Genomic DNA, 27,382 nt, shown 5'->3' with positions numbered 1-27,382 from the left:
TTATAACATATGGTTCCAACTTTTAAATGTAGTCAAGACATGTCCGTTAGACAATTATAATTTTCGAAACATGTAAAATATTTTCATTTGATTTGATGAAGTGCCGACTGTAGAGCCTACTTCCTCGTGTTTGTGTCCAATCTATTCGCTTTACTGCCTAAATCCACTGATCTTTCAATATCGGGTCTGTCTGAAAACGATGCGTGAGAACAATCGTTTGTTCCCTATTTCATGTTGAAATCAAAATGCAAAATCCGCACAAATATTGTCGGCTTTTCCGAAGACACTGCCTTTACACCATTGAATCAATGTTATCCGGAAGTGCAGTCCCTGCCAGCGCCAAGGAAACACAGGAATGTAAACATCCGGTGAATAGCGTCCATAGTCGTATTCTCCGAAATCTCATATTTTCATTGATGTACGATACGCACCATAATTTTGTTCCGTAACTGCTGTCAGTCACAATAATTAAAGCTACCCCTTCCGAAGGAAAATAGCATTGAGTTGGATACCAAGAAAACAAGTTCTCTCGCGAGGACTCAGTCCCAGCGCTTCTTCTGTTGTGACGTCACCACTAATGGACTCCATTGGTCTGTGCACAGATACAAGGTCTTTGTTTTGCTATATTCACTAATCTGTGGTGTTTGTCGTAAGTAATCTGTGCACAGATTATTACAAAGTACGACTAATCTGTGGTACGAGATGTGTTGTGCGAGTGGGAGTAATTTTAATTTTGTTTTCTAAAGTAACACGTGTGGAAATAGTATTTGAAATGCGCCAAAATACTGTGATAGCAAAACGAGTAAAACACACATTGTCAGATGAGGAGGACTCTGAAACGGAAGTAAGTCAGTTCCTGTTAAACTATTGAAACCTGAGATAATAATAATGAGTATTATATTAATACTCATTTCGATTTTGGCTGCAGGTGATAAGAAATCACTTTCCAGCTTGTTTGGCAGAACTTATCACATAAATTAAAGACAAGATATAGTACCGAGTAAGCTTTTTCTTTATTTTTGCTAGTGGATGATCAAAGAACGTCGATTATGCTAATCTGTAATCTCTTCCTGGCATATCGGATCACCATATTATTGGCAGTTTTCCAGCTGAAGCAACTGAGAGCAGGGCGTCTCGAAATATCAATCAGGGGTCGTATGAAATAATACAGAAAAAGTCAAAAGTGTAACCTTCCACCTCAAATTTGCTACATTTGTTCCGCATGTGGTCCTTGCAGAAATGCAAATTTTTAATAATTCTTGGACACTGTGCGTAAGAGATACAGGGGTATAACATTTGCCAAAACATGCTTCTGACAAAAGATTTGGTAACAGTAGGATAAGCCGGAGACACTTTATACTCGGTTGTTTTCAAATAAAAATCATTGCGACTTACCTCATATGCAGTGCGGAAGATTTTTGGGTAAATTTCTCGTATCGGACAAACGGATTTCGTCAAATTTACAGGAGAAATTACTTACCGAATGCAGTTTCTTTATAGTTGTGGAAGTTCGGGGAAGTGTTTTCTCGCATCGTTCATTCAATTTTGCCGGTTAATCATCTTTTTTTCGATATAAATGTGTGACCGTTGCACGAGAGCTCTTGCATCCATTTACTTCCAGGTGGATGTAGCCTGTGCATGATGACGTAATCCGGGCCAGTGTTTCCAAACATACGTTTATGTAACTGGTCACACGTTTAAATACGTATGATCGGTTGAACGTGATCAACGTTTTGAAAATGACGTGTGCAGGATGCGCTGATGCTAAATTGAACGAAAGGAGTGCTAATGGAACCGAACCTAACAGGCCTAACCTAACCTAGTAGGCATACCTCGTCCCCGTGATGGTTCTCGTGGCTATCGTGAGTTTTTGGGCTAACGTCAATGGTTTTTGGGGCTACCCGTGCATGGTTTGTGGGAAATAAGGAACAACAGTAAGTACTCGTTAATGTAGTTAACGCAACATTCTGCATTGCGGAACATTTCTTTAGGTGAAATAATGAATTTGTAACGAAAATAATGTATATTTCTTACATTAACGAGTACTTACTGTTGTTCCTTATTTCCCACAAACCATCCACGGGTAGCCTAAAAACCATTGACGTTAGCCTAAAAATTCACGATAGCCCCACGGACCATCACGGGGACGAGGTATGCCTACTAGGTTAGGTTAGGCCTGTTAGGTTAGGTTCCATTAGCACTCCTTTCGTCCAATTTAGCATATACGGACAATGTCGGCTTCTAGCAGCAGCAATAGCGTGTATTGTGCTCTTGTGCAGAAAGCAAATGGCGGCAGCAGCAATAGCTCGTCGGAAATAGATTTTCGTAGAAAACCACATGCATTCCCATTAAAATGGATCAAAACTTCATTCCCGAACATGTTTCCCACATTCGGACAACATCGGCTTCTAGCAGCAGCAATAGCGTGTATTGTGCTCTCGTGCAGAAAGCAAATAGCAGCAGCAGCAATAGCTCGTCGGAAATAGATTTTCGTAGAAAACCACATGCATTCGCATTAAACTGGATCAAAACTTCATTCCGGAACACGTTTCCGACATTCGGACAACATCGGCTTCTAGCAGCAGCAGCAATAGCGTGTATTGTGCTCTCGTGCAGAAAGCAAATAGCGGCAGCAGCAATAGCTCGTTGGAAATAGATTTTCGTAGAAAACCACATGCATTCGCATTAAAATGGATCAAAACTTCATTCCCGAACACGTTTCCGACATTCGGACAACATCGGCTTCTAGCAGCAGCAGCAATAGCGTGTATTGTGCTCTCGTGCAGAAAGCAAATAGCGGCAGCAGCAATAGCTCGTCGGAAATAGATTTTCGTAGAAAACCACATGCATTCGCATTAAAATGGATCAAAACTACATTCCCGAACACATTTCCGACATTCCTCCTCACCGGTAAATAATGAGCAATTGTGCCAATCGCGGATCACTCAATTTCGCTTATCTTGCACTTTCTACGCGGGGTGGGGTTGAAACATTGCATATGGACTACGGTGGTGAAACTGTGACGGCCATTTCCCGTGTTACGGAAGGGAAGAAGCAACCAAGAAAACTTACTCGATATGTCGCAAATATAGCTATTTTCGGTGAAATTAGCGAAATGTCACCTTCAGCAATGTTTGTCAATGCAGAATACGTAAGTACGAATATTGAAATGAAAAGAAGTATGAAATTTCAGCTGTTTGTCCGATACGAGAAATTTACCGATTTTTGAAGCTGGCGATAACTTTTTTTCCATGAAAAACACGTTACTTTTAACGTTATGATTCTTTATTTGTCGTTCCTAATTCGGCGGCCAAAGCTTGACTCACGTTGTCTGTCGTCAGCTGATATGCAGTACTGTCAGATGATGTGCAGTGTTGCCAAACTTATGAACCTATAAATGTTGCACAGGCTATTCACAAAATGTTTTTCATCGACAATTTTTCCACAAAGAGCTATCGAAACTTGTTCCACAAACCATTCACGTAAAGTTAGGTTAGGTTCAGTTAGGTTACGAAAATGTAGAAAAATTAATTTCACCAAAAAAAAATATTCATTTTATTAATTTCACCAAAAAAAAACATTTTATTAATTTCACAGAAAAAAATTAACTTTCACCACCCTTAAATGTATTTTATTAATTTCACCAAAAAAAATCATTTTATTAATTTCACCGAAAAAAAAAATAACTTTCACAACCCTTAAAGGCTAGAATTTACAATATAGAGAAAGTCTCCAATTTCGTTAATTTTCGGTATACTAACTAATTTTGGCCTCCTAATCACGAATCTGTTGTAAAAAACCGGGGGTCACATCTGGAAATTGCACATTTTGATGAAAAATTGTTCGTTAGCGCCAAAAACCATCCACGGGTAACCCCACAAACCATTGACGTTAGCCCCACGAACCATTCACACGAGGTTAGGTTAGGCCTGTTAGGTTAGGTTCCATTAGCACTCATTTCACCCCTAAATTCATCGAAAAAATAGGGATCGTACTAGAATTGAACATCATAAATCATTTTCTTGTAAAACAACGGCGTGGTTGGACACAATGACAGGAGATTACATTTTTGTTCGTAAAACTACGCATATACACCTATATATAAAAAAAATTCAATCAGCTTTTTTTCAAATTTTCAGACGTGACTCCCGGTTTTTTTCAACAGATTCGTGATTAGGAGGTCAAAATTAGTTAGTATACCGAAAATTAACAAAATTGGAGACTTTCTCTATATTGTAAATTCGCTCCCACTTAAATGTATTGCATGCGACCGGCATGCTTAAAAAATTCATGGACTCTTCTCTCAAGTGGGAATTTTTTCTTGAAGAGGTACTCCGATAAGTAACCCGTGAAGTGATGTTTCTTGCGACCAAACATTGGGATGGAATGACGGACATTACGCCAGGCTCTTTCAATGTTTTGAGAATGAACTTCTACATTGGCGCCTCTCATTCTTTGCTGGTTTTGATTATGGATATGTGGACTTGCAGGTGTGTCGATGAACTCCACACTGTGGTTAACTCTGAGGTGCGTGTACCCTGCTCCCTGCAAGTTTATATATGCTTTCCAGCAATCTGAAATAATGGTTGTTCCAGGAAGAATGAATTGCTGTATTACTTGTAGCAGAGTTTGTTCGTTGCGGTTTTCTACAGGAACCATGAAGAAACGATCACTGTTCTCCCTTTCAATTCCTCCAAACACCCACTGACCCCCAACTGGACGTGCTCTTCTATTCAAACATCTTTTGGTCTTTCCGAACTTTGCTTCATCAACTTCTACAACCACTCCAGGACCTCCTATTGGTCTCGAATTGGCAAGAACCCAGTCTTCGCACACTTGCCGGCAGTGGTTGGACCAATCCACAATTGTTATTGAACACATGTTCAGTTCGAATTTCATGTACTCTTGTCTTGGGTAGGGCAACAACAGCCAAATTTTACAAAATTTCACGATATTCTGAACAGTTAATTTACTTTGTCCTATAAATGTACCCTTCCTTGCAGAGATTTTGAATCCACATGGAAATCTTTTATGCTTTAATTTACCACGCCCCTGCACTCTTTTCGAACATATGTACAGCCATTTCCCATCCCCGAGCAATGTGCAGCTTACACATACTTGAACATTTCGGACATTCCATTTCTTCTTTCAATATTCCATGTTCGATTAGAAAATCTCGAGGATCCTCAATATCCGGGAACATTTTCACCACGCAACCTTGACACGTCATCTTGTCAAACTTCCGCGTGGTTGCTACACTGTGAGGGGGTTACATAACCAAACGCACGGAACATTTGATTCACGTAGTCAACGGTAATGGCGGCATGAGCTATCGCACAACGGAGATGCACGATTGACGAAAAATACCTTTTTCACGGGCAAAAAACGTAGCACGATTCTGAAAAACAATACCTCCGGCTTCGTAAAGACCTCAAGAACACAATTCCGTAAGTACTTTCTCGTCTTTTCTCCTGTAAATTTTAAGAAATCCGTCTCCGATATAACAAACTGTTAGCAAATTTCCTAAAATTGCATACTTGCAAGCAAGTTTTCTTATTTTTTAATACAAATGCACAATTTCAACAAATTCTAACCACTGAGTGAGCAGCAATGAGGTGTTGAAATAATGAGTGCATAATTAAAATCTTTGGTAACAGTAGGATAAGCCGGAGACGGATTTCTTAAAATTTGAATAGAAGAGCACGTCCAGTTGGGGGTCAGTGGGTGTTTGGAGGAATTGAAAGGGAGAACAGTGATCGTTTCTTCATGGTTCCTGTAGAAAACCGCAACGAACAAACTCTGCTACAAGTAATACAGCAATTCATTCTTCCTGGAACAACCATTATTTCAGATTGCTGGAAAGCATATATAAACTTGCAGGGAGCAGGGTACACGCACCTCAGAGTTAACCACAGTGTGGAGTTCATCGACACACCTGCAAGTCCACATATCCATAATCAAAACCAGCAAAGAATGAGAGGCGCCAATGTAGAAGTTCATTCTCAAAACATTGAAAGAGCCTGGCGTAATGTCCGTCATTCCATCCCAATGTTTGGTCGCAAGAAACATCACTTCACGGGTTACTTATCGGAGTACCTCTTCAAGAAAAAATTCCCACTTGAGAGAAGAGTCCATGAATTTTTTAAGCATGCCGGTCGCATGCAATACATTTAAGTGGGAGCGAATTTACAATATAGAGAAAGTCTCCAATTTTGTTAATTTTCGGTATACTAACTAATTTTGACCTCCTAATCACGAATCTGTTGAAAAAAACCGGGGGTCACGTCTGAAAATTTGAAAAAAAAAGCTGATTGAATTTTTTTTATATATAGGTGTATATGCGTAGTTTTACGAACAAAAATGTAATCTCCTGTCATTGTGTCCAACCACGCCGTTGTTTTACAAGAAAATGATTTATGATGTTCAATTCTAGTACGATCCCTATTTTTTCGATGAATTTAGGGGTGAAATGAGTGCTAATGGAACCTAACCTAACAGGCCTAACCTAACCTCGTGTGAATGGTTCGTGGGGCTAACGTCAATGGTTTGTGGGGCTACCCGTGGATGGTTTTTGGGGCTAACGTCAATGGTTTGTGGGGCTACCCGTGGATGGTTTTTGGCGCTAACGAACAATTTTTCATCAAAATGTACAATTTCCGGACGTGACCCCCGGTTTTTTACAACAGATTCGTGATTAGGAGGCCAAAATTAGTTAGTATACCGAAAATTAACGAAATTGGAGACTTTCTCTATATTGTAAATTCTAGCCTTTAAGGGTTGTGAAAGTTATTTTTTTTTCGGTGAAATTAATAAAATGATTTTTTTTGGTGAAATTAATAAAATACATTTAAGGGTGGTGAAAGTTAATTTTTTTCTGTGAAATTAATAAAATGTTTTTTTTTGGTGAAATTAATAAAATGAATTTTTTTTTTTGGTGAAATTAATTTTTCTACATTTTCGTAACCTAACTGAACCTAACCTAACTTTACGTGAATGGTTTGTGGAACAAGTTTCGATAGCTCTTTGTGGAAAAATTGTCGATGAAAAACATTTTGTGAATAGCCTGTGCAACATTTATAGGTTCATAAGTTTGGCAACACTGCACATCATCTGACAGTACTGCATATCAGCTGACGACAGACAACGTGAGTCAAGCTTTGGCCGCCGAATTAGGAACGACAAATAAAGAATCATAACGTTAAAAGTAACGTGTTTTTCATGGAAAAAAAGTTATCGCCAGCTTCAAAAATCTTCCGCACTGCATATGAGGTAAGTCGCAATGATTTTTATTTGAAAACAACCGAGTATAAAGTGTCTCCGGCTTATCCTACTGTTACCCACATTTCTTCATTTTTACAGAAGAAACTACTTACGGAAATGAGTTTCTCCAAGCTTTCCAACGTTCGTCATGGTATTTTCTTTGGTATGACTTAAGATGACCGGACCCCTCTCCGATTTTCTTCATATTTGACATACTCGCTAATTGAGGCCTCCTAATCACGAATCTAAAGTTAAAATTTGTCGGTCACGTCTAGAAATTGCGAACCATTGATGCTAGCCTCATGAAACATTGGCGCTTGGTTAGGTGAAGCAAACATAGTTAAAATTTGGTGTCGTGGTAGTATCAGGAATATATATATGTGGTTGTGAAACAAAAAAATTCGCGAAAATCGACAGTTTCCATTCCGAAAACTAACGCCTTATTTTAACTTACTTTGCAATTTATAGATGTTTCCGACAAATTTTAACTTCAGATTCGTGATTAGGTGAGTATGCCAAATATGAAGAAAATCAGAGAGGGGTCCGGTCATCTCAAGTCGTTCCGCAATTTCTACATGTGACCCCCAAATTTTAAATTGAAATTCGTGATTAGGAGGCCTCAATTAGTGAGTATGCGAAATATTACAAAAAACGGGGAGGGGACCGGTATTGTAAATTCGCTCCCATGTGATTTCCGGTCTTCAGCACTTTGCTTATTCTCACCACCTGGTGAAAGTAGGGAATCACGAATTTGAATTTAAAATTTGGGGGTCACATGTAGAAATTGCAAAATAAGCTAAATTAAGTGGTCCGCGATTGGAACAGAAACCCTGGATTTCTCCACAAAACATTGGTTATTTCAATATTTTACATTTTAGAACTAAATTTTGACTGTTTGCCTAACCTTACCGTGAATGGTTTGTGGGGCTATGCGTGAATGATATGTGGGGCACCGTAAAAAGATGTCAGTTTCTTAGCACTTGAGCGACAAATTTTAACTACACAATCGTGATCAAATGTCCTAAATTATTGATTATACAAAATATGAACGAATGCCCTGTATTATTAATATGTACCCAACTAAAAGTTACTAAAAAGAACTTACGAAAGAAAGAAATTTATTTCCTACCTCCAAAGTCGCCATCTTCACACCACACAGATTGCTGAACAAGTGAACGCTACGTTGAGCAAACATGGTTTCTGTGCTTGTATACGGAGAACGATTGCAGTAATTGAAAAGCTTATTTTACAACTTCTACACGTCAATTAACAATTTCAACATGTCACATCCCCTTGTTAACCTCAGATACTTCATCGGGACTACATATTTTATAAGTATAGAAATTACGGAAGGGTCCGGTATTGTAAATTCTTACCATCACATGATTGTGTTTTGGAAGTAGATTTAATTCGGAGCGAATTTACAATACCGGAAGTAGGCTATCTTGAATTGCTTTCAAATTCGGCATACTCACTAATTTTGGCCTCATAATCACGAATCTGAAGAAAACAACTATTTTTTGCAATGATCAGCATTTCAAAACTATGTTTATGATGACCCTTAATTTTAATTATGCTTGCCTAACCTAACCTTATTGTGAATGGTTCATGGAGCAAACATGTTTTCCACCTTTACGCAAGATGCCATTTTCTTGCATGCAAATCAACCTCTTGCTTATTGCAGAACACTTGAGCAGCGTTGGTAGCACGACCGTTGTGCGGAAAGAAAGACGTCTTCATAACGTTTCCATGTTAGTGTGTGGAGAATCATAGCGGTAATTGACAAGGTTATTTTGCAATTTCTAGACATGACCACCAATTTTTAACTGCAGATTCGTGATCATGAGGCCAAAATTAGTGAGTATGCCAAATTTTAAAGCAATTGAAGATACTTCTGGTATTGTTAATTCATACCTTTAATGCTAACGGCCCTAAACTTGACCTGCTTAAACTAACAATGAATGCATTTAGAACTTATAACCTTTCATACCTCCATCATGTGACCGCAGTAGCATCCCATATCGGAACAGCTTGTGGTGTTATCCAACTCCATGGTTTAAAAAAGAAAAGTACTTTTCACCTGCATGAAAAAAAAAATCACCCAGATGTTACTTTATACACACAAGTTATCAACAACTAAAGAACGTGTAGGCCAGGTCATGGATCATGGACATGTATGTAGTTTAAAACCTGGTGAAAATAGCTCAAAGCTATCTTCACCCTCGTGAAGCTAGTCACTCCGAAAATTTATTAAATTGGTTTACTTTATACCTGATAGTCTATTTTCCGAAAAGTATAAAATCTCATGACAATTCTTTGAGCCTTTGTGGATCTCCTAGAAGGGCATGCCAAGCTCTTCCCTGGTGGTCTGCAGACCACAGGCTACAGTTCTAGGGAATTGCCTGTGTATTTTTAACTCCAGACAATTGTGCTTTGTAAATTCAGCCTTTATATTTGAATTTTATTTGTTTTCAGTTGCAAAATGCCTTTGCGTGTGGATTGCTTCAACCAGGATTGAATATAATTGAAAAGAACGTACCACAGAAAGATTTCACAAATGATGTGGTAAGTGAAGACAAAATGAAGTTCATAAATCTGATAATCATAATGTAATTTTTTGTTTTGTTTCTTTGTGTGCATGTTAAAATATTGCAATTAAAACACAAGTAATATTTAAAAGTAAGCACCAGGATGGGAGGGGGTCCATGTAGTCATGGAGTGCAAGTCATGTGTCAAAAGTGACCAGGAGAACAGGTAGGTGGATGGGTAATGGTTCCGAATGTTTAATGAGTTTGTTCAGAGTTTCATAGAAGAAAGCTGAAGTATCACAGAATTATGGAATTGATTGTAATAGAAATTTCAACCTTGCTGGAAGTAATTACCACTGTTTGGAGTTCAGAAAAGTGCATTTTATTGGTGAAAGAAAGAGATAAACTACCTTATGCAAGCATCCGTGCTTTCCATCGACAAGACATATTTCATTCACAGAATAAAGAAAAAGTATCACAGAATATTGATAATGCTTGTGAAAGTAAATTTGAAACTTCCTAAAAGTAATTAACACTTTTTGTACCTCCAAAAAGTTCTCAGCGGAAAATAAGACGTAACCCTATTTCCCATTAACAAGTCATTCCACAGACCCTTCTCATATTTACTGGGTGCTGGCTCTTGGAGGGTTGTTGGTGTGTAAGGGGTGACCTTCCACATAGTACACCCAAATGTCAACCTCACTTCCACGTTAGTACACCCTGGACTGAAGACTAACGAGGCTCTGGCGACTGGCCCCATGGCCAGTATAATTTTGTTTGTATTGTCCTGTTCTTTTGTCCTTATGTGTGCTGAGTGCCCCTTTACAGCCTCAGCTTTTAACGAAAGTCAGAACATTTTAATATTTTATGATTTTAGTTCTGCAACGATAGAGTTGTTATTTGTAACGAAAAGGGGCTGGACCCCGTATAATGTGACGGGTGCAAAATAACCTTAGTGCTGACGCACCCACAATTTTATACTCAAACTCAAATTCAAAAAATTGGAGGGTTGTCGTGCTTGAGACCCTCCCAACATGATTCCAAAGCAATTTTAACTTTGTGTTAACAATATATTTCAGTTCCAAGGAAATCGCAGATATGCATCTTCAAAAGTTCAAGGTACAAAGGTCAAAGTGGATGACCTTGAGAGAGATTTTATTCTAAATATAGTGATGTGATACACCGTTGAAAAGCTTATTTCATGTCCTTTCAAACAAGACTTCAACCAGCTCTCTACGTCAATTAGGGTAAGAGCAATTATCCATGAAAGTCTGGAGCGCAGACTAAAAATCGACAATATTTTGTATATCCGAGCCCCCAGAACTCCATAACTACGCCACACAGGAAGCTACAATTTCTCAGGATTTCATATCTTCATGAAGACTACCAAATAGTAAGGTTTCAGAAAAATCCGAGATGGTCGGTCAGAAATGACACTTTTTTTTGTTGATTTGGTGTGGAATGACCCATATGCATCCATGATACCATCAATAAAGTTAATGGTACGAACACCTTTGGACGACATACAGCCCCAAATCATTAATGACCCACCACCATGTTTAACTGTTGGAATTGTGTTAATGTGATCATTGTCTTTGATTTTCTCCAGACCCTATTTATACCATCTGACCTGTATATATTGATCTTGGACTCATCTGACCATATGACACTATCCCAAAATTCCTTGTTCTTGTGGATGTGCTCTTTCATGAATGAAAGTCTATTCCTGCGTTCACCTTATTTACATACGGCCTGTTTCATGGTATTCTGCCATGATATCCATGCTTCCACAAGACAAGTTGGACAGTTTGATTGGTCATCATCTTGCCAGCAACATTTTCTACTAACGGCCGTAACTGAGGAACACTTAGTCGGGGGTTTTTCTCGCACTCTTTTTAAAATAAATCGTTCATCACATTTATTCAACCGCCATCTCTCTTTTGGTTTTCTCGGCACATTCTGTGTTGAACCTTCCTCTCTAAATTTGTTTACTATGTATTGAACTGTGGAGTGTGATTTATTGACTGTTTGTCCAATTTTTCTTAAAGAAAAACCTCTAAGGGCCAAATTTATAATAACATACTTCAGATCGGAACGAAGTTCCTTCACCTTGCCCATTTCGAACATGCTGATAGATAGACGATAGGCCTACAACAATACCTACATCAACATTCCGCTTGATGGGGAGTGCACCTGCATGTTGAAACTTGTCATGAACTTGCAAACTGCACAAAATTGCCCGAATAGCGGTGGTGCTGTATGCGAGGAATATTGAAACTTTTGCCTGTATGAATAACAATATTGCATGAAACAGCGTGTTTTTCTCTTTTCACACAAATTATATGCTCTTTTTATACACTTTGAACATAAATTTTTGTTGACATTTATTGGTGAAACCTTGATTAATATTAATTTCCAGGTACATTTGAAAATGATTATATTTACTAGTAGATATGACATTTTTTCCTCTGAAATTCTATGCTTACGAATAACAATGTTACATACTGTAGTTTAAACCACAAAACAACGGTTTTATCAAATTATTCAACTTGTGTTGTCATTTTTGAAATATCAAGCCTTCATTTTAAGAGAGGAGTTTATTTTTAGGTAATAATAATGTCAATAATGGTGTTGGAAATGTTGTCCTTGTACTGTATTTTTCATCTTTTGAGGGAGTACCCTTAAATATTGCCTCCTCACACTTTGCAAGACAAGAGTTAAGAACTGTACATAAAAACTTTGTTCCAAAGTACGTGGGTTGTAAATTTAAAAGTGGCAACACTGTTTGGAAGAGGTGATAACACCGTGTATGTGCTATCAGACACTGAGCATTGTCACTTGGGACGCATGTCGATGCATGGAGTACCAAAAGTGATCGGTGCACCGAGTGCTGTTGTGTACGTGCGAGATTGAAATGAACACCCTTTTGTTCACTGCCCTAAAACATGTTTCTCAAGGTAAGACAGTGATTGTGGATCGAAATCCAGGTGGCCTGCATCCAAAATGTACGAGAATGTCATCGAGGCTTGCATGAAACCTGTAGCAACAATACCTAGCTGTCAGTGGCATACACTGGGTTAAGAACCTGGGCTATCGCACCATATCATATTGTTCAAATGGAAAAAAAATTGCTGGTAGGGGTGTTTTTGTTTTTTTAATTCATTTGGGGTGGCGGGTTGAAGTGATGTGACTCTGGGATTAAAAATATATACCTCATAAATAAAACATGGAAATGTACACTGTGAGTAAGGAAAGGATTTCAAGAATTTTATTCTTATTTGCATAAATGAGTGGCCCATATTGTGAAATATTATGTAGGCCTATATACAAGAATAAAAATGAAATTTCAACCTACCTATTTTCACGATTTTAAAGTTCGGTTACTCCTTGTTGGTGCAGTGGTAATGTCGTTGCCTTGAAACTAAGGGGTCCCGGGTTCGATACATGGTGGTTTAGGTACCACTTTAACTGTAGGTTCGATCTCCATTAGCTTACCTGTTCATAAAGTGGACATACGAGACAAATGCACAACGATTTGGAGTTGATCGCCATTCGTAATCCAAACAGACATCTTGTTAATTCTGTCCCTCATTTCAGTTCACTACACAACACAGCACATATCATTCACAGAAATACAATCCACTCACTACTGTATTCACATGCTGCCTCTAAATAAATTCCACGCACCAAGACCACTCGACAGGATCTAGACTAGAACTGGTCCTTGTCATTTCGGTAATTTTTAAATGCACTCATAAACCATTCCTGCTCAGCCAACAATTTTCTACCCCCCACTGTATCTCTAGTTGTTTGAAGGTCAACAACATCTTTTTCAACTCCTCTGCAAGCGTTCAATGATGTTCTTGTCCCTGCCACATAACACACTTTCCCCTTGCCTGCAATAATTTGGCTTCAAAATTCCCCATTCCTGGGAAAATTACATGCTGGGAAAAATTGGTTTGCAAAATTCAACCAGACTTGACGAAGTTGACATTCTCATACAGTTTGGATGCAGGCCACCTGGATTTCGCTGTCTTTTCTTGGCAAACATGTTTTAGGGCAGTGAACAAAATGGTGTTAATATCAACCTTGGACGTACACAACAGCACACGCTGCACCGTCCACTTTTGGTACTCCACGCATCGACATGGACCCCAAGTGACAATGCTCGGTGTCTGATAGCACATACACGGTGTGATCACCTCTTCCTAACAGTGTTGCCACTTTTAAATTTACAACCCACGTATACTTGTGGTGCCGCATAATGTACATAAGCAGGAATTAAGAAATCTTTTCCTTTACAGATTGGGCTAACAGATGCTCTAGAAAGGATCCAGTTGAGGATGAAGTGGATTGAACGCCTGGATTTAGTGAATGATCCTGCACCACTGGCTCCAGAATTGGCACTTCAGGTACTTATCACTGAGCCACTAAAAAGGCAGGAAGTTCTTTTCATCAACATTGTTATAATATTTTTTAAGTAGATTTTACATTGACGTTGGTAATCATCTTGTGTCAGTCCATACATTATTGTGGATGTGTTCATAATACGCATACAGTTTTGAATATAAACACTATGTATACTTTATAATAGTGTTTGGAAAGATATTTTTTTGAAATTAACAGAGTTAGTCACTGTTACTTATAATGTGAGTAAGTTGCTATTATTATTACTTTATATGGGCCTCCCGGATGGTTCAGTGGTGGCATCATCGCCTTGTAATCAAGGGGTTCTGGTTTTGATACCCGGCGGAGGCACATAGTGGTTCAGATTCCACTTTAATATGTAGGTCCAGTCCTAATTAGCCTTACTGTACATAAAGTGGACTTAAAACACCAAATCAATCAACTATTACTTTATACTAGATAACATATTTTATGCATCAACTGAAAGGAGTCTGTAGCAGAAGATTTTGCCAGTGACAATTTGTGTAGATAATAGATCCCATCCCCCATCTAGCAAAATTTGTGCATAGCATCTCCCCGGCTGTCTCATTGCCACATGCTATGCTAAATCATAGAGCCATCCCTCCGGGTAACATTTTCCACTTCAAATGCTGACGGTATAGTAAACCTGAGAGTCACGTGGCTTTTTTTGTGGTGTCTGTAATATCTTCCACAAATGTCAACTTTTGGTTGAAGACAATATATACATACATAGATATATGGGGTGGATGAAATGAAAATGGAACAGTGGATGTATTGGTTTATATTTATGTATGTGTGTGGTGACAGACCTGTGTAGATGTAGAGCTGGAGGTAAGGAAGGAAACCCCTACTGCATAATGGACTTGCCCAAGATAGTCATGCATGAGCACGTGATATGCATAGGCGGTCGGTCAGCAGTCAATGCCAAACGACCCAGCCTATTGTCCTCTGGAGTTGTTCTGCTGCATGACAACGTGCGGCCGCATATGTCAGCTGTTACAAAGAACGCTTTGGTGATATTTGGGTGGACAGTTTTTTCTACGAGCGGGGTATTCACCGCTTGTGTAACTTTGGAGATTACGTTTGAAATAAACCTTGTTGATTTCATTCTGTGGCTTCTGTTCCGTTTTCATTTGATCCACCCTCATATATTTAATCTTAAGAAAGATAATTTGACCTAAGAGAGATGAAGAAAATAGGGAAGTGGAGAAGGCGCGTAATACTGAATTGCATAATTGATAGTCATCCCCTGCTGGTATTAAAATTATTAAGTTATGATCTCTTTGGTGCCCAGGCCTAGTAAGATGCATATAATTTTTTTGTTGGGCAACCTAATGGTACGAGGATCACTATTTATATTTTGAGCCTAACAATGAAAAGACAGGAATTTGGCATTGAAAACTGCTTTATTGTTTTTCGAAGTATTCTCCTTTATGGTCAATACACTTTTGCATTCGTTCGAACCATTTGTCAAAGCAGTTTTTCTAATCTTCTTGAGACACCTCCATAATATGGTTTTTGAACGCATCAACGGCATCTTCCGCTGACGAAAATCGTTGTCCACACAATTTATTCTTGACATTCGGGAACAAGAAGAAGTCATTGGGTGCCAAATCAGGACTGTACGGTGGATGACCCATCAATTCGATTTTTTGACTGTTCATAAAGTCGGTTGTTAGACGAGATGTGTGACAGCTGGCATTGTCTTGATGAAGAATGATCCAACGGCGTTTGTTTGTTTTCCGTGTTTGACCGAAGACCTCTGGCAAACAAATTGTTGTGTACCATTCAGAGTTGACCGTTCTACTTTCCTCTAAAGGCACAGTTGCCACATGACCAGTTTTCCCGAAAAAAACAGGCGACCATTTGTTTGGATGTGCTTCGAGCACGAACAACTTTTGTTGGATTGGGTTCATCTTGAAACACCCATACAGTCGACTGCTGTTTACGTTCCGGCTCATATGCATATATCCATGATTCGTCACCTGTTACAATCTTATATACGTCTTTTGAAGCACCACGATTGTATTTATTGAGCATTTGTTTGCACCAATTGACGCGAGCGTCTTTTCGAGTTTTTGTCAAATTGTGTGGGATCCAACGAGAACATACCTTTCTCAAAGCTAAATGATCATGTAATATTTTATTTATGCTGGTGGAACTAATGCCTATGGTTGCATCAATCTCACAGTATGTCACATGACGATCTTGCAGTATTAGGTTTTGCACAGCATCAATGTTTTCTTGAACAACAACTGATTTTGGACGACCTTCGCGAATTTCATCGGTGAGCAGATGGCGGCCACGATTAAATTCGTTATACCAGCATTTCACAGTGGCAAAGGATGGGGCTTCATCGCCAAATGTGGAAGTAAGTTGATCGATACCCTCTTGTCTTGATAATCCACGTCGATAATCGTAAAAAATCATCGCACGAAAATGTTCACGAGTTAAGTCCATTTTATTGTTGTCGCGTCGTGCAATCTCCAAGGCAACATAAACAACACAAATCAAGCTATTGACACAACATTTGAAGTACGTTATGGTCAATAATGCCAATCAGTGTTGCCAAGGCTCAAAATATAAATAGTGACCCTCGTAAGAGACCTATGGGAAGGCCACGATGAATATAGAATGATAATATTAAAATGGACCTAAAGTAAATTGGGGAGAGTGGATTGATCTTGCACAGAAGGGAGAGTTGGAACTGCAGCAATTAACCTTAAGGTTTAGGGACACAATTGAGTTAGTGGTAGAGTTGGCCATAATTGCCAAAGAGCCCAGTGGTCTAATAGGTAGAGCATCTGACTGCTTCATTGGAGACCTGGGTTTGATTCCCAGGGTTGGTGCACTAAGGTCCGAATTTTTCTGGCCTTGTATGCACATAGAGCAGCTCCAGGGCTCACCGAGCCTGAACTCAATGGGTACCAGGGGAAGGGTTAAAGGCAGCTTGGAGCATGATGCTGGTCACATCATCTCCAAAGTGACTGAGATCACTACCCCCACATCCCCTAATTTTCAGTATGTTTACACACACACACACACAAAATAAATCTAAGAGATGAAATTGTCTTCTACCTGAAAACAGTGGCGGCTCGTGCTGAACCAAAGTGGAGGGGCGACAGCTCACGAATTTGCTCTACTAGTAATGTAGTTTAAATGGTGAATTTCCTACATAACAGCGTGATAAGAAATTGATATATTCGTCTTTACCGAATATCATGTTTTGCACGTTGCACATATTATGATAAATTAATAATTATTTGACAGTAATGCCAAGATTACGAAAGATGGAAGAAGAAATAGAATTCTAACAGATTTAGTTGTAGCATTTTTTAACTTAACAGAGGGGAAAATTGAGTAGAAGCAATATTAATTTTTACGCAGCTTGATAAGCACAATGACGAATATTTACGTGCATTGAACGCAAAAATTACTAGTAAAAAAGTTACACAGAAAAAGATTCCTGTCCAACATGACAAATTGATATGTGAAATAGGGCAGCAAAGTAAATATCTCACTGAAACGGTGATATCTGCGTTACAAGAAGCCCTACAGTGAAAACTTCAAACTTACCAGAAATGTTCGTCAGGCATGCTTGTTCTAGATTCAAATTCGGCCTAGGTTTTTTATGTTTATTTCTTTCATCCTGACTTCTGGTGGAAAAACTTCGCACTAACAAGTTCTCCACACTTCTCATCGTGACAAACGCACAACTACATCACACTCTGCCGAAAAAGCTTCACTTCTCCATGGAAAATGAAGAAACAACAAGTGTCAATACTATCGTCTTCCTATCCGGTCGTTTTATTGCCTCGTGGTTGACAGACAATTTGGCCAAATTTTCAGAAATTCGTAGTTCACAAGTTCCTGTAGCAGCTCGTGGTGAGTTTAGATGACGAGCTTCTAATTTATTTAACAGCCAGCTTGAAAGAAATTGTAAAACTTTGTCACACACTATCAAGATTTTTTTTAAACTTGCTGATCAAAACCTGTAATTAAATCTATTTTTGCCAGTAACAAGAAGCTGTAGCCAACTTCCGTGGCTAGTATACTGCATTATACAAAGCCAGGGGTCCTGGGTTCGAATCCGGCATGGGCATAGGTGTTCTTTGTGAGTGCCCCTCCATCAATTTCATTATATCATCACTCATCCTCATCGTCGGATTACCGAAAAGTATCAGAAAGCAACAGTAAATAAAAATTAAGCAAGAATCTGTACTTTTTCAGTTACCGATATTTTCTTTCCTCATTGGAAATAGCGTAATTTATTGCTCTACTCTTATGTCATAAGTGAATAAGATTATGGAATACAGAATGATTTTTCCCATTGGATGGTATTTTTTTTTTTTTTTGTTAACTTCATTGCTTCTGGCATCTCTTCATTGTTTACCGTTCTCTGGAGAGAGAGCCAGTTTTGCCTAGGGGGTGGGTTTCGGATGACAAACCCTCCGTCCTCCCATGCATAGATCCCGCGCATGTTATTCCCCCAGTTCCCTCGCCTCTGACCCCTCGCGGCCGCACCTGAGAATGCTCTCCGTCTCAAAGTGGGAGGATGGCACCCTGCCGTATCGTCCTTATGAGCGGCTGCCCCTGCCTGAAAATGTAAAGTACAGTAGAGCGGCGATTATCCGAACGTCGGTCAACCGAACGACCGCTTAACCGAACTGTGTACTCGCTCACTTTCAGATATCTGTAATGAAAAAAGTACGTGACTTAGCTGCTCGTAAGCCTGTAGGCTTGCTTAGACAGACCAAAATAAAGGATTTTTTTAAACGTTAATTTTGTGTACTGTGCGTATTGTTCATGCAAAATGTGTATGTAATATGTACATATTTTTGTTTAATAAACTGTACCACATACTATATATTCCTACTAAAGTTGCCTTTGTACGTTACTTTGTAATACATACTTAAAGAGATGTCTGTTTTTATGAATAAATTTACTGTACAGTACTTCTTTTTGGCAAATAAACATGTACAATTCGATTATCCGAACAAACCAGTTTTCCGAACACCCATGTCCCCCAATTACTTCGGATAATCGACGCTCTACTGTATCTGTAAGTGGAACTATTAATTCCATTGCATGTCTTGAAAAGTAACTCCATTATAAGTAATTTGTTACTTCCAAAAAACACTTTATAATTATATTTTCTTGCTATAGTTTTTTTTAAAAAAAAAATATTTTTGGTACTTTCATAAGCAATGCTTTTCTTCAGGTGGACGAACATCAAAAGAAACGTGAAAGGCATATGAACACCAACAAAACTAAATTTGACATAGAGAAGGATCCAGTCCACAATGATTTCCTGCGGGAAATGGGTTTCTACAGGCAAGCCCAGGCAGCTGTGCTTGAAGGAATTCCACGGCTGCATAAAGCAGGGGTGAAAACGAAACGCCCGGAGGATTACTTTGCGGAAATGGCCAAGTCTGACCATCACATGCATAAGGTAATGTACAAAATTGCTGCCACATTGTCTGTGTCTTTTTGGTGATAGATTAACACATTGTTTATGAGTCTAGGAACAAAAAATGTCAGGATGAGGTAGTAAGTTTTTAACTTTTTATTCTTACTTTCCCTCCCCCCTGATTATGGGGATGAAATATCTAATCAGAATAAAAAATGAAAAACCATGTGGTATGCCTCCTGGGTATGTCTAATCAACGATCATGCATGATGATGCAATTCAATAAAGTGAAGGGCAGTAATTGTGGTTGGTCATTTTGCTTGGTTTATCGAAAAACCCAACTTGGTTGCATTTTTTCATAGTTTGCTTAAAACTGTATTTTAAAAATATTGAAGGATACACGTTTTTTCTGCCCATAACATATCTGAACATAGTATTGTTTTAGTTGGCTGAATCCGAAATTATTTAATATTGTTTTATTTATCAAAAAATAATGTGATTGCTACCTGAATAAAAAGTGTTAATGTTTCTGGTAACACAGTTAAAGAATTAAGACTACAAGGAACATTTTTGCACCAGGTGGACATTTATTTCAGTAACGTCGAAATGTGAACTGCTACTGATAAAAACGACAGACAAAAGAGAGCATGAATTGCTCCCCATGCTGGAAGTGGAAGGGTATTTTAAGTTGATTATTAAGCCAGATATGATCTGTGAGAAATATGATCAATAAGTATTACAGAATCCCACATATTCCTTATGGAGAGGCAACTTCAAGTTACATCATTTTGAGCCTGTTCTGTTTGTGTGTTTTTAAGTATAATATTCTCAAAAGAAGAAATAAAGCAATACTGCCATAAGCAGGATGCTAAGTTTTCTACCCATCCTATGAACATCCAGCGCACAGACTTCTCTATCCCCATCTTGCCACAACAAAAGGTTGGTGGGGAGAAGCACTTTCAGGTCCTTGCATCTGGCTGGACATGGAAACTGTTCCTCCTGCCCTTAATGACGAAGTTCATAGTTCATGATGATTAGCCCTCAGAAGACAGCACATCTTCTGCATGTATAGTCTCCCAGATGGGAACTTCTCAAGCACACGTATTTCAAACTTAGCACAAAGTTCAAACAACTTGCAGCTCGAGAACTAATTGTCACAGAGGAACAAAATCTTTTTTTGTTCCTTGGAATGACATGCCTTTTAGTGGAAGTGAAATTTATACATAGTATGTAGCTCCTAATAAAGTTAAAGGAAGAAAAATAAGAAAATACAACACAAACACCCATCGTCTGTTCCTCAAATTTCCGAAGTGCCTTTAAAATAGCCATTAATTTCAGATGTCCTGTAGCTCTTAGCTAATTTGGTCTATGAGATAATTCTCCTTTGTCTTTTTTCCTCTCTCCTCTTTCATTCATTATTTTTTGTTTTGTAACAAAAATTGCCATTAAGTTCTCTAAATATTATGTTTTATGTGTGTTAGAACTGTAACTGTACAAGTAAGTGTTTGTGTGTATTTTTTTATTATAAATTATGTTGCCACAAGGTGTTGGTCATGTTTTAATCCATAATCAAGGGGTTCCGATTTCGATACCCGGTGGAGGCTCGTAGTGGTTCGGATCCCACTTTAAACTGTAGGTCCATTCCCGATTAGCCTTACTGTGCATAAAGTGGACTTAAAACACCAAATCAATCAATGTTTTAATCCAACAAAATATTTGCCATTTTATACAGGGTTAGTCAAAAGTATCGGGACAGGCCACTAATAACGAGATGCGTGGACGGAGGAAAATGACATGTTGCAAGTGGCTATTGGTGCGGAAACTGCATTGAATGTGGGTGTGGCCATCATGGCAGCCATATTGGATTCTGCCATATTGGATATCACACAATATTTTCAAATGGAAATTGTTATGTATGACACATCAATTTAGGCTGGAATCGTTCCACAAACGACAATCCGAACTCATTTCGGACCTATCGCCATTCGTGGAAGAGATAGGGTGTGCTATGTTTGACTGCAAAAAATTAGAGTTGTCTGAAAGAAATGCTTACTGCATTCCTGTGGGTAACTGTACACTGCAAATTACAGAGAGCATGAACAAGAAAACATGACATTGACTTACTTCAAGGAAGTTGACTACAATCTACAAGGGATGTGTACAGGTAGAGTCCATATCCAGACAAACACTGTTATTGTTGTCCGTGGAAGGGAAAGTAAAACATATACGTACCTGATGCTCTTAATTCGTCAAATAGGATTGTCAGCTACAAAAGAGTATGTTACTCTGTTGTAAGCGAGAATTGTTTAGTCTGGCATTCTTTAATTCGGTAATTTGCGATATTATGTTGTTTCAACAAACTGTCGAAACAACCTGGGGAATGGCCTTGAGGCAGGAAAGGAAGAAACAAAGAGAAGTAAAAGTCACGGCCTCGAAGTAAGGTACCATCCCAACATTTGCCTGGGGGAACTGAGGAAAACCGATCTCCATCTATCATCCCTGGACTACTTTATGGGGGCTCATAAAGGACAAAGTGTATCGCACCAAACCACGTTCCCTGAATGATCTACGGAATCGCATTGTGGACGAAACAAGAGGACTTTCTCGGGATATGCTACAACGTGAACTTTGCAGTTTTTACAATCGGTTGGCACATTGTCAAGTCGACGGGAAGCAGTGTGAGCACTTGCTTTGAGGCATTCTGTAGGTCTATGTCATGTTTTCTTGTTCATGCTCTCTGTAATTTGCAGTGTACAGTTACCCACAGGAATACAGCAAACAATTCTTTCAAACAAATCTCATTTTTTGCAGTCAAACATAGCACACCCTATCTCTTCCACGAATGGCGATAGGTCCGAAATGAGTTCGGATTGTCATTTGTGGGACGATTCTAGCTTAACTTGGATGTGTCATACCTACCACTTTCCATTTGAAAAAATTGTGTGATATCCAATAAGGCGGAATCCAAGATGGCTGCCATGATGGCCACACCCCCATTCAATGCAGTTTCCACACCAATAGCCACTTGCAACATGTGAGTTTCCTCCGTCCACGCTGCTTGTTATTACTGGCCTGTCCCGATACTTTTGACTAACCCTGTATATATTACAGCATAGTCATATCATTAGTATAGCTTGAAAGATGTCATCTTTACGCCTATGCTAGGAATACAGTCAAGTTGCAAAATATTAAACTTTCAATTTTATCTAGCCAAAATACTTCCTGTTTACCTATTAACACTTTAACTGACATGTGTATCAGATTGATACACAACTTGCAGGCAGCGTGTATAGCTCTCATACACAGCTCCTTTGAAAACAAATGCGTGAATGAGTTTCCCAGGCTTCCTGGAAATGCCCTGCAGTGTTGGTTTCTGAGCTTTCTCGCAGAGTTAGGTTTTGAAAGCAACTAAAAGATGTGTCACTAGAGGCACATACTTTTGGTACAGAAAAGGCAAAATATCGGTAAAGAGATTTTCATTTTCGGGTTCAAAGGTGGTAAATAAAATAAAATTTCTGTGTTATAGCTGTGAAAAATTGGATCACATGCGGTATATAAAATGACATTTTGGTTTTAAAATTGTAAATATAATCCTGAATTTGGTTTGAAAACTGCACTTATTACACAAAATAAACATGTCCTTTTTAACAACACAATTATGTAGTTACCAGAGTATTAAGTTTATTCATGTATAATGGAGTCCATTTTTGCTTCCCAAATATTTACAGCAGAATTAATTGATTTTCTGTGAATTGCATAGCTCGCAGGTTAATTCAAACTTCAGAAAGTGGTGCATCATTAAATAAACTACATTTCATGTTTGAGTCTATTTCACATTTTGCAATTCATTTCGCATCATTTCGTGACAAAACAGGGTACAAAAATGCATCTATCACCTTTCAGAAACATGAAGAATGAATATTCGAGCATGTTATTTCACATTTTGTGTCTTCATCCAAAACTAAATATGCATGCATCTATGTATCGTACAGGTTGTGTGCATAATAATTGTACACACCATCAAAATAGCTCCGGCCTTCCACTAGAAAATGCAAAATTTTGGCCATGCAATTAAGGTGTTAATACGAGCATTGTTGGCTCTTTTGATTTTCATGTATGCCTCTGTGCTTCTTTATTATGTAAAATTATGTGCATTGAACCATTTTCTTTTATCTCTGTAGGTTCGAAGGCGTTTGCTTAATAAACAACTAGGTACTGAAAGGGCAGAAAAGGTTCGCAAACTTCGGGAGATGAAGAAGTTTGGCAAGAAGGTCCAAGTAGAGAGAGAGTTGGAGAAGAGTAAGGCAAAGAGGGAACTAATGGAAGAAGTGAAGAAATATAGGAAGGGGCTAAGGAAAGATTTAGATTTCCTTGAAAACAAGCCGCAAAAGAAAGCAAGCAATCCGAATCAAGGCTCAAAACAAGACAAGAGGTATGGAACTTAGTATTAATAATTTAAAATATGTATGGTGATAGGAGTCAACCAGTACATAATCTTAAGGTCGCAGGTTGAATCCGTAGATACCTAGCTGTGATAACTTGTTCTGGAAGGCAATGTAATGTAATTGAAGGGCCAGGGAAGGAAAAAATAGGTAAGTCAATTTTTTGTTTAACAGGTAGTGGTGTCATTTCTCGCCGTGTGGATGCTGTACTGGACATTACAACGTGCTTTGTTTTGTTTTATACATTCATTCATCAAACCAGGCCTCCCCTGTGGCACAGTGGTAGAGTCGTAGCCTTGTAATCAAGGGGTCCTGGGTTCGATACTGGGTAGAGGCACATAGTTGTTTGGATCCCACTTTAAACTGTAGGTCCAGTCCCGATTAGCCTTAGCATTAGCCAAATCAATCATTCATCAAACCATATGGTTTTTGTACCTTTTCATGTACATGTTCAGTAATGTTTTGCAATTAAGAGTTCCTTTTCATCAGTTCGATGAATGTTGACTTACCTGTTTTTTTCCCCTTGGCCCTTCAATTTGTGTCTTTGGAAGCATTGAGTTAATGATCCAGAGTTTCTTATGTGGATTGCTTGTGGGATTTAATGTGGATCATGACTAATTATATCCCTGCGTAGGCTTGCAACTTAAGGCGATCTCCTACTCCGGCAAAGGTTTGAGCAATTTTCCATGTAAGCTTATGGGAGTAACTTTGGTCACGATTATCTCGAGAGCCAGACGACAGAACATTTTCAAATTTTAACTCAACACTGAGAAAGGATGTTTCTAGAGAACCACTGATCGATATTTTCATTTTCTGCATCTACGTCCCCATACTTAATTAAGTCATTTTACTTGTGAAATATCGTACTTTTTTGGTCAAGAGACACTGCAGGTGCTCGCAGTCGTCGTGGTCGCCTAATAACCTTGTAGAAAGAGGGGTTTGGAAGACGTTGGCTGGTTTCGCCCCAACACACAGCAGGCTTAGAAGAGGAACAGAGCGCAACATGTCTTTTGACTTTTAACTGGGTATCTTTTAAATTATGGACTGAAAATGGTAGCATGAAATTTTGTTCAGAACCAAGAAGAATATAAAGTTGGAATGTGGTGCGAGAGTATGAGCCTGAAAGCCAATTATGTTTTTAAAGCAGTGGTGTTTCAGTAACGGGGCTGGTTATGGCATTATTATTATTAACCCTATTGCCGATTCTTCCATTATGAATGTAGATAACAAACCATACTTTATATGTATAAATAAATGTGGAGTTTGTTTTTAAATTTGTTTTATGCACAGAAAGGACTGGACCTACAATTTAATTGATTGATTGATTGAATTGTGTTATTTTACTTCGCTTTTTGTGCCAATTTTGGCTAACTGAAGATGAGGATGAGTGATGATACGATGAAATTGATGAATGGACACTCACAAACATCCATGCCCAGGCCAGGATTCGAACCCGGGACCCCTGGTGTTGTAGGTCTGTGTGATAACAGCTCTGCCACATGGGCCGGCAGACCTACAGTTTAAAGTGGAGTCCGATCCACAATGCCTGAACTGGGTATCGACCTCGGGACTCCTTTATTACAAGGCGACGACATAATCGGGAAGGTCTGCGTATAAATAATACATGATTATACACATGTATACTAGAGATGGCAAACAATATAAAGTTCGGTACCTGGATCTGATCCTAAAATAAAGTGTCCGTTGATTGACTGACTAATTTGGTTATTATTAGTCACTTTCTGCTACTTGGATAATTGCAACAATAATGAAGAATGGGGATTAGATGAAATTCTTGAACGGCAAGTCACAAGAAACTTCTATTCCCTGGCCGAGATTCGAGCATAGAACACCCGGCATTTTAGCATTCTATGCTAACCACTTCGCACGCAGGTCGGTCCGAGTGTCCGGATTTCGGGTTGTGGGTGTGTGAATTTTACATAATTGCTACATTAAGACAAATTAACTATTAAATCAATCTATTTGAAAGCTCTTATCACTAATGCAATGTGTGGGATGAGGCTGGGAGGAACATATTTGATTAGTAATTAATTTACTATAATTTGTTCCAAGATGAAGAAAAGAACAAGAAGTAAATTTTTTTGTGGACAAATTATTCTTCACTTTGATACACTGAGTATTACCAGTAGTTAGACCAGAAATATTACATTAAATACCCTTAAGAAACTGGCTCTTGTTTTGAACTATTTTCTATTTTCGTGTATAATTCTACAAGAAGTGACTATTGGTATTTGCCACTTTCTTGTTGCAATTTTTGTGGGCATGTTTGGTAGATAGTTTTCTACCAGCTGTTTGCTGCAGCATGTACCACTTTGCAGATTCTGCAGACATGATTTTTTTTTTTTTTTTTTTTTTCATTGCTTGTGTATGTTACATGCTGCTTATGTTCTTGCAGAGAAAATGCGAAGAGAAAGTTTAAGGACACGAAGTATGGTTTCGGAGGACGGAAAAAAGGTTGGAAGAAAAATACGAAGGAGGATTCCATGGATGCTGGCCCACGAGGTCGCTACTTCACAAAGAAGAATAAAACCAAGGCTGGAAAATCTGAACGACCAGGGAAGGGTAGGAGACAGCAAATGAGGAACAGGGCAAAGAGGAAGTAACGTTGTGAAATTTAATTTACTTGTAAACTCTTGTAATAATAAACCCATTCTGTTGTGAATTTGATCGTACTTCATTTTAGGGGAAAAAAACAAATTGAAAATGGAAATTTTAAAGGTCTACGTGAAACATTGTATGTTTTTTTTCCACCTATCCCACGCTAGCAATTGTGCACACTTTCTGTGCCAATCATAAGTGAGGAAAATAATTTCCACTGGACAGTGAGGAGTGAATTGGAAGCAGAGAAGTGGCACTTACTCACGTGATATTGCCACTTCCTACTTTATTCTTCACGTTTTTATGCCATTCAAGATGTTAATTTTTCACAATTATCGTGGTAGTGGTCAGTGTGCTGTACAGACATTTGTACATCCTCGTGTTTCTTATTTACAGCCTTTGCTTCTCCCAACATAGCACCGTGGTTTCTACTAGAAAGGTCAACATTCGACAATCGCAGGAACAGTAACAGCTTGTTCTAAATGCTTTTAGTGTTAGTTTTTTGTTGCTTTGTTTCATTTTTATTTTCGCAAATGGACTTTGAACGAAGTTGGGAATTTAGAACCTTGAGATTTTTCTTTCTTTGAGCTAAATCTAGTCTCCGGTGTTTCTTTCAGAAAATTTGCTCCGAGGGGGCAATCCAGAGAACCGGGAGGGCATTGCAAATCTCATCTGCGAAATACAACATATGTGCG

At 38.6% G+C, this 27,382-nt stretch overlaps 1 protein-coding gene across 1 annotated transcript; it reads left to right on the top strand.

Annotated features, from left to right (window-relative positions):
* Positions 1 to 670: 670 nt before the first annotated feature.
* LOC145979308 (putative rRNA-processing protein EBP2 homolog) lies at positions 671 to 26,751 on the top strand. Its single transcript, XM_083112149.1, has 6 exons — positions 671 to 844; positions 9,736 to 9,825; positions 14,093 to 14,200; positions 19,438 to 19,668; positions 23,808 to 24,058; positions 26,485 to 26,751. Exons 1-6 carry the CDS (start codon positions 773 to 775, stop codon positions 26,690 to 26,692), a joined length of 960 nt encoding a protein of 319 aa, XP_082968275.1. The 5' UTR covers positions 671 to 772; the 3' UTR covers positions 26,693 to 26,751.
* The last annotated feature ends 631 nt before the right edge of the window (positions 26,752 to 27,382 follow it).

The sequence above is a fragment of the Lepisma saccharinum genome, chromosome 26, assembly GCF_977018435.1.
Source record: "Lepisma saccharinum chromosome 26, izLepSacc3.1, whole genome shotgun sequence".
Classification (NCBI taxonomy): domain Eukaryota; kingdom Metazoa; phylum Arthropoda; class Insecta; order Zygentoma; family Lepismatidae; genus Lepisma; species Lepisma saccharinum.
This window is presented reverse-complemented; position numbering and strand designations above follow the sequence as displayed.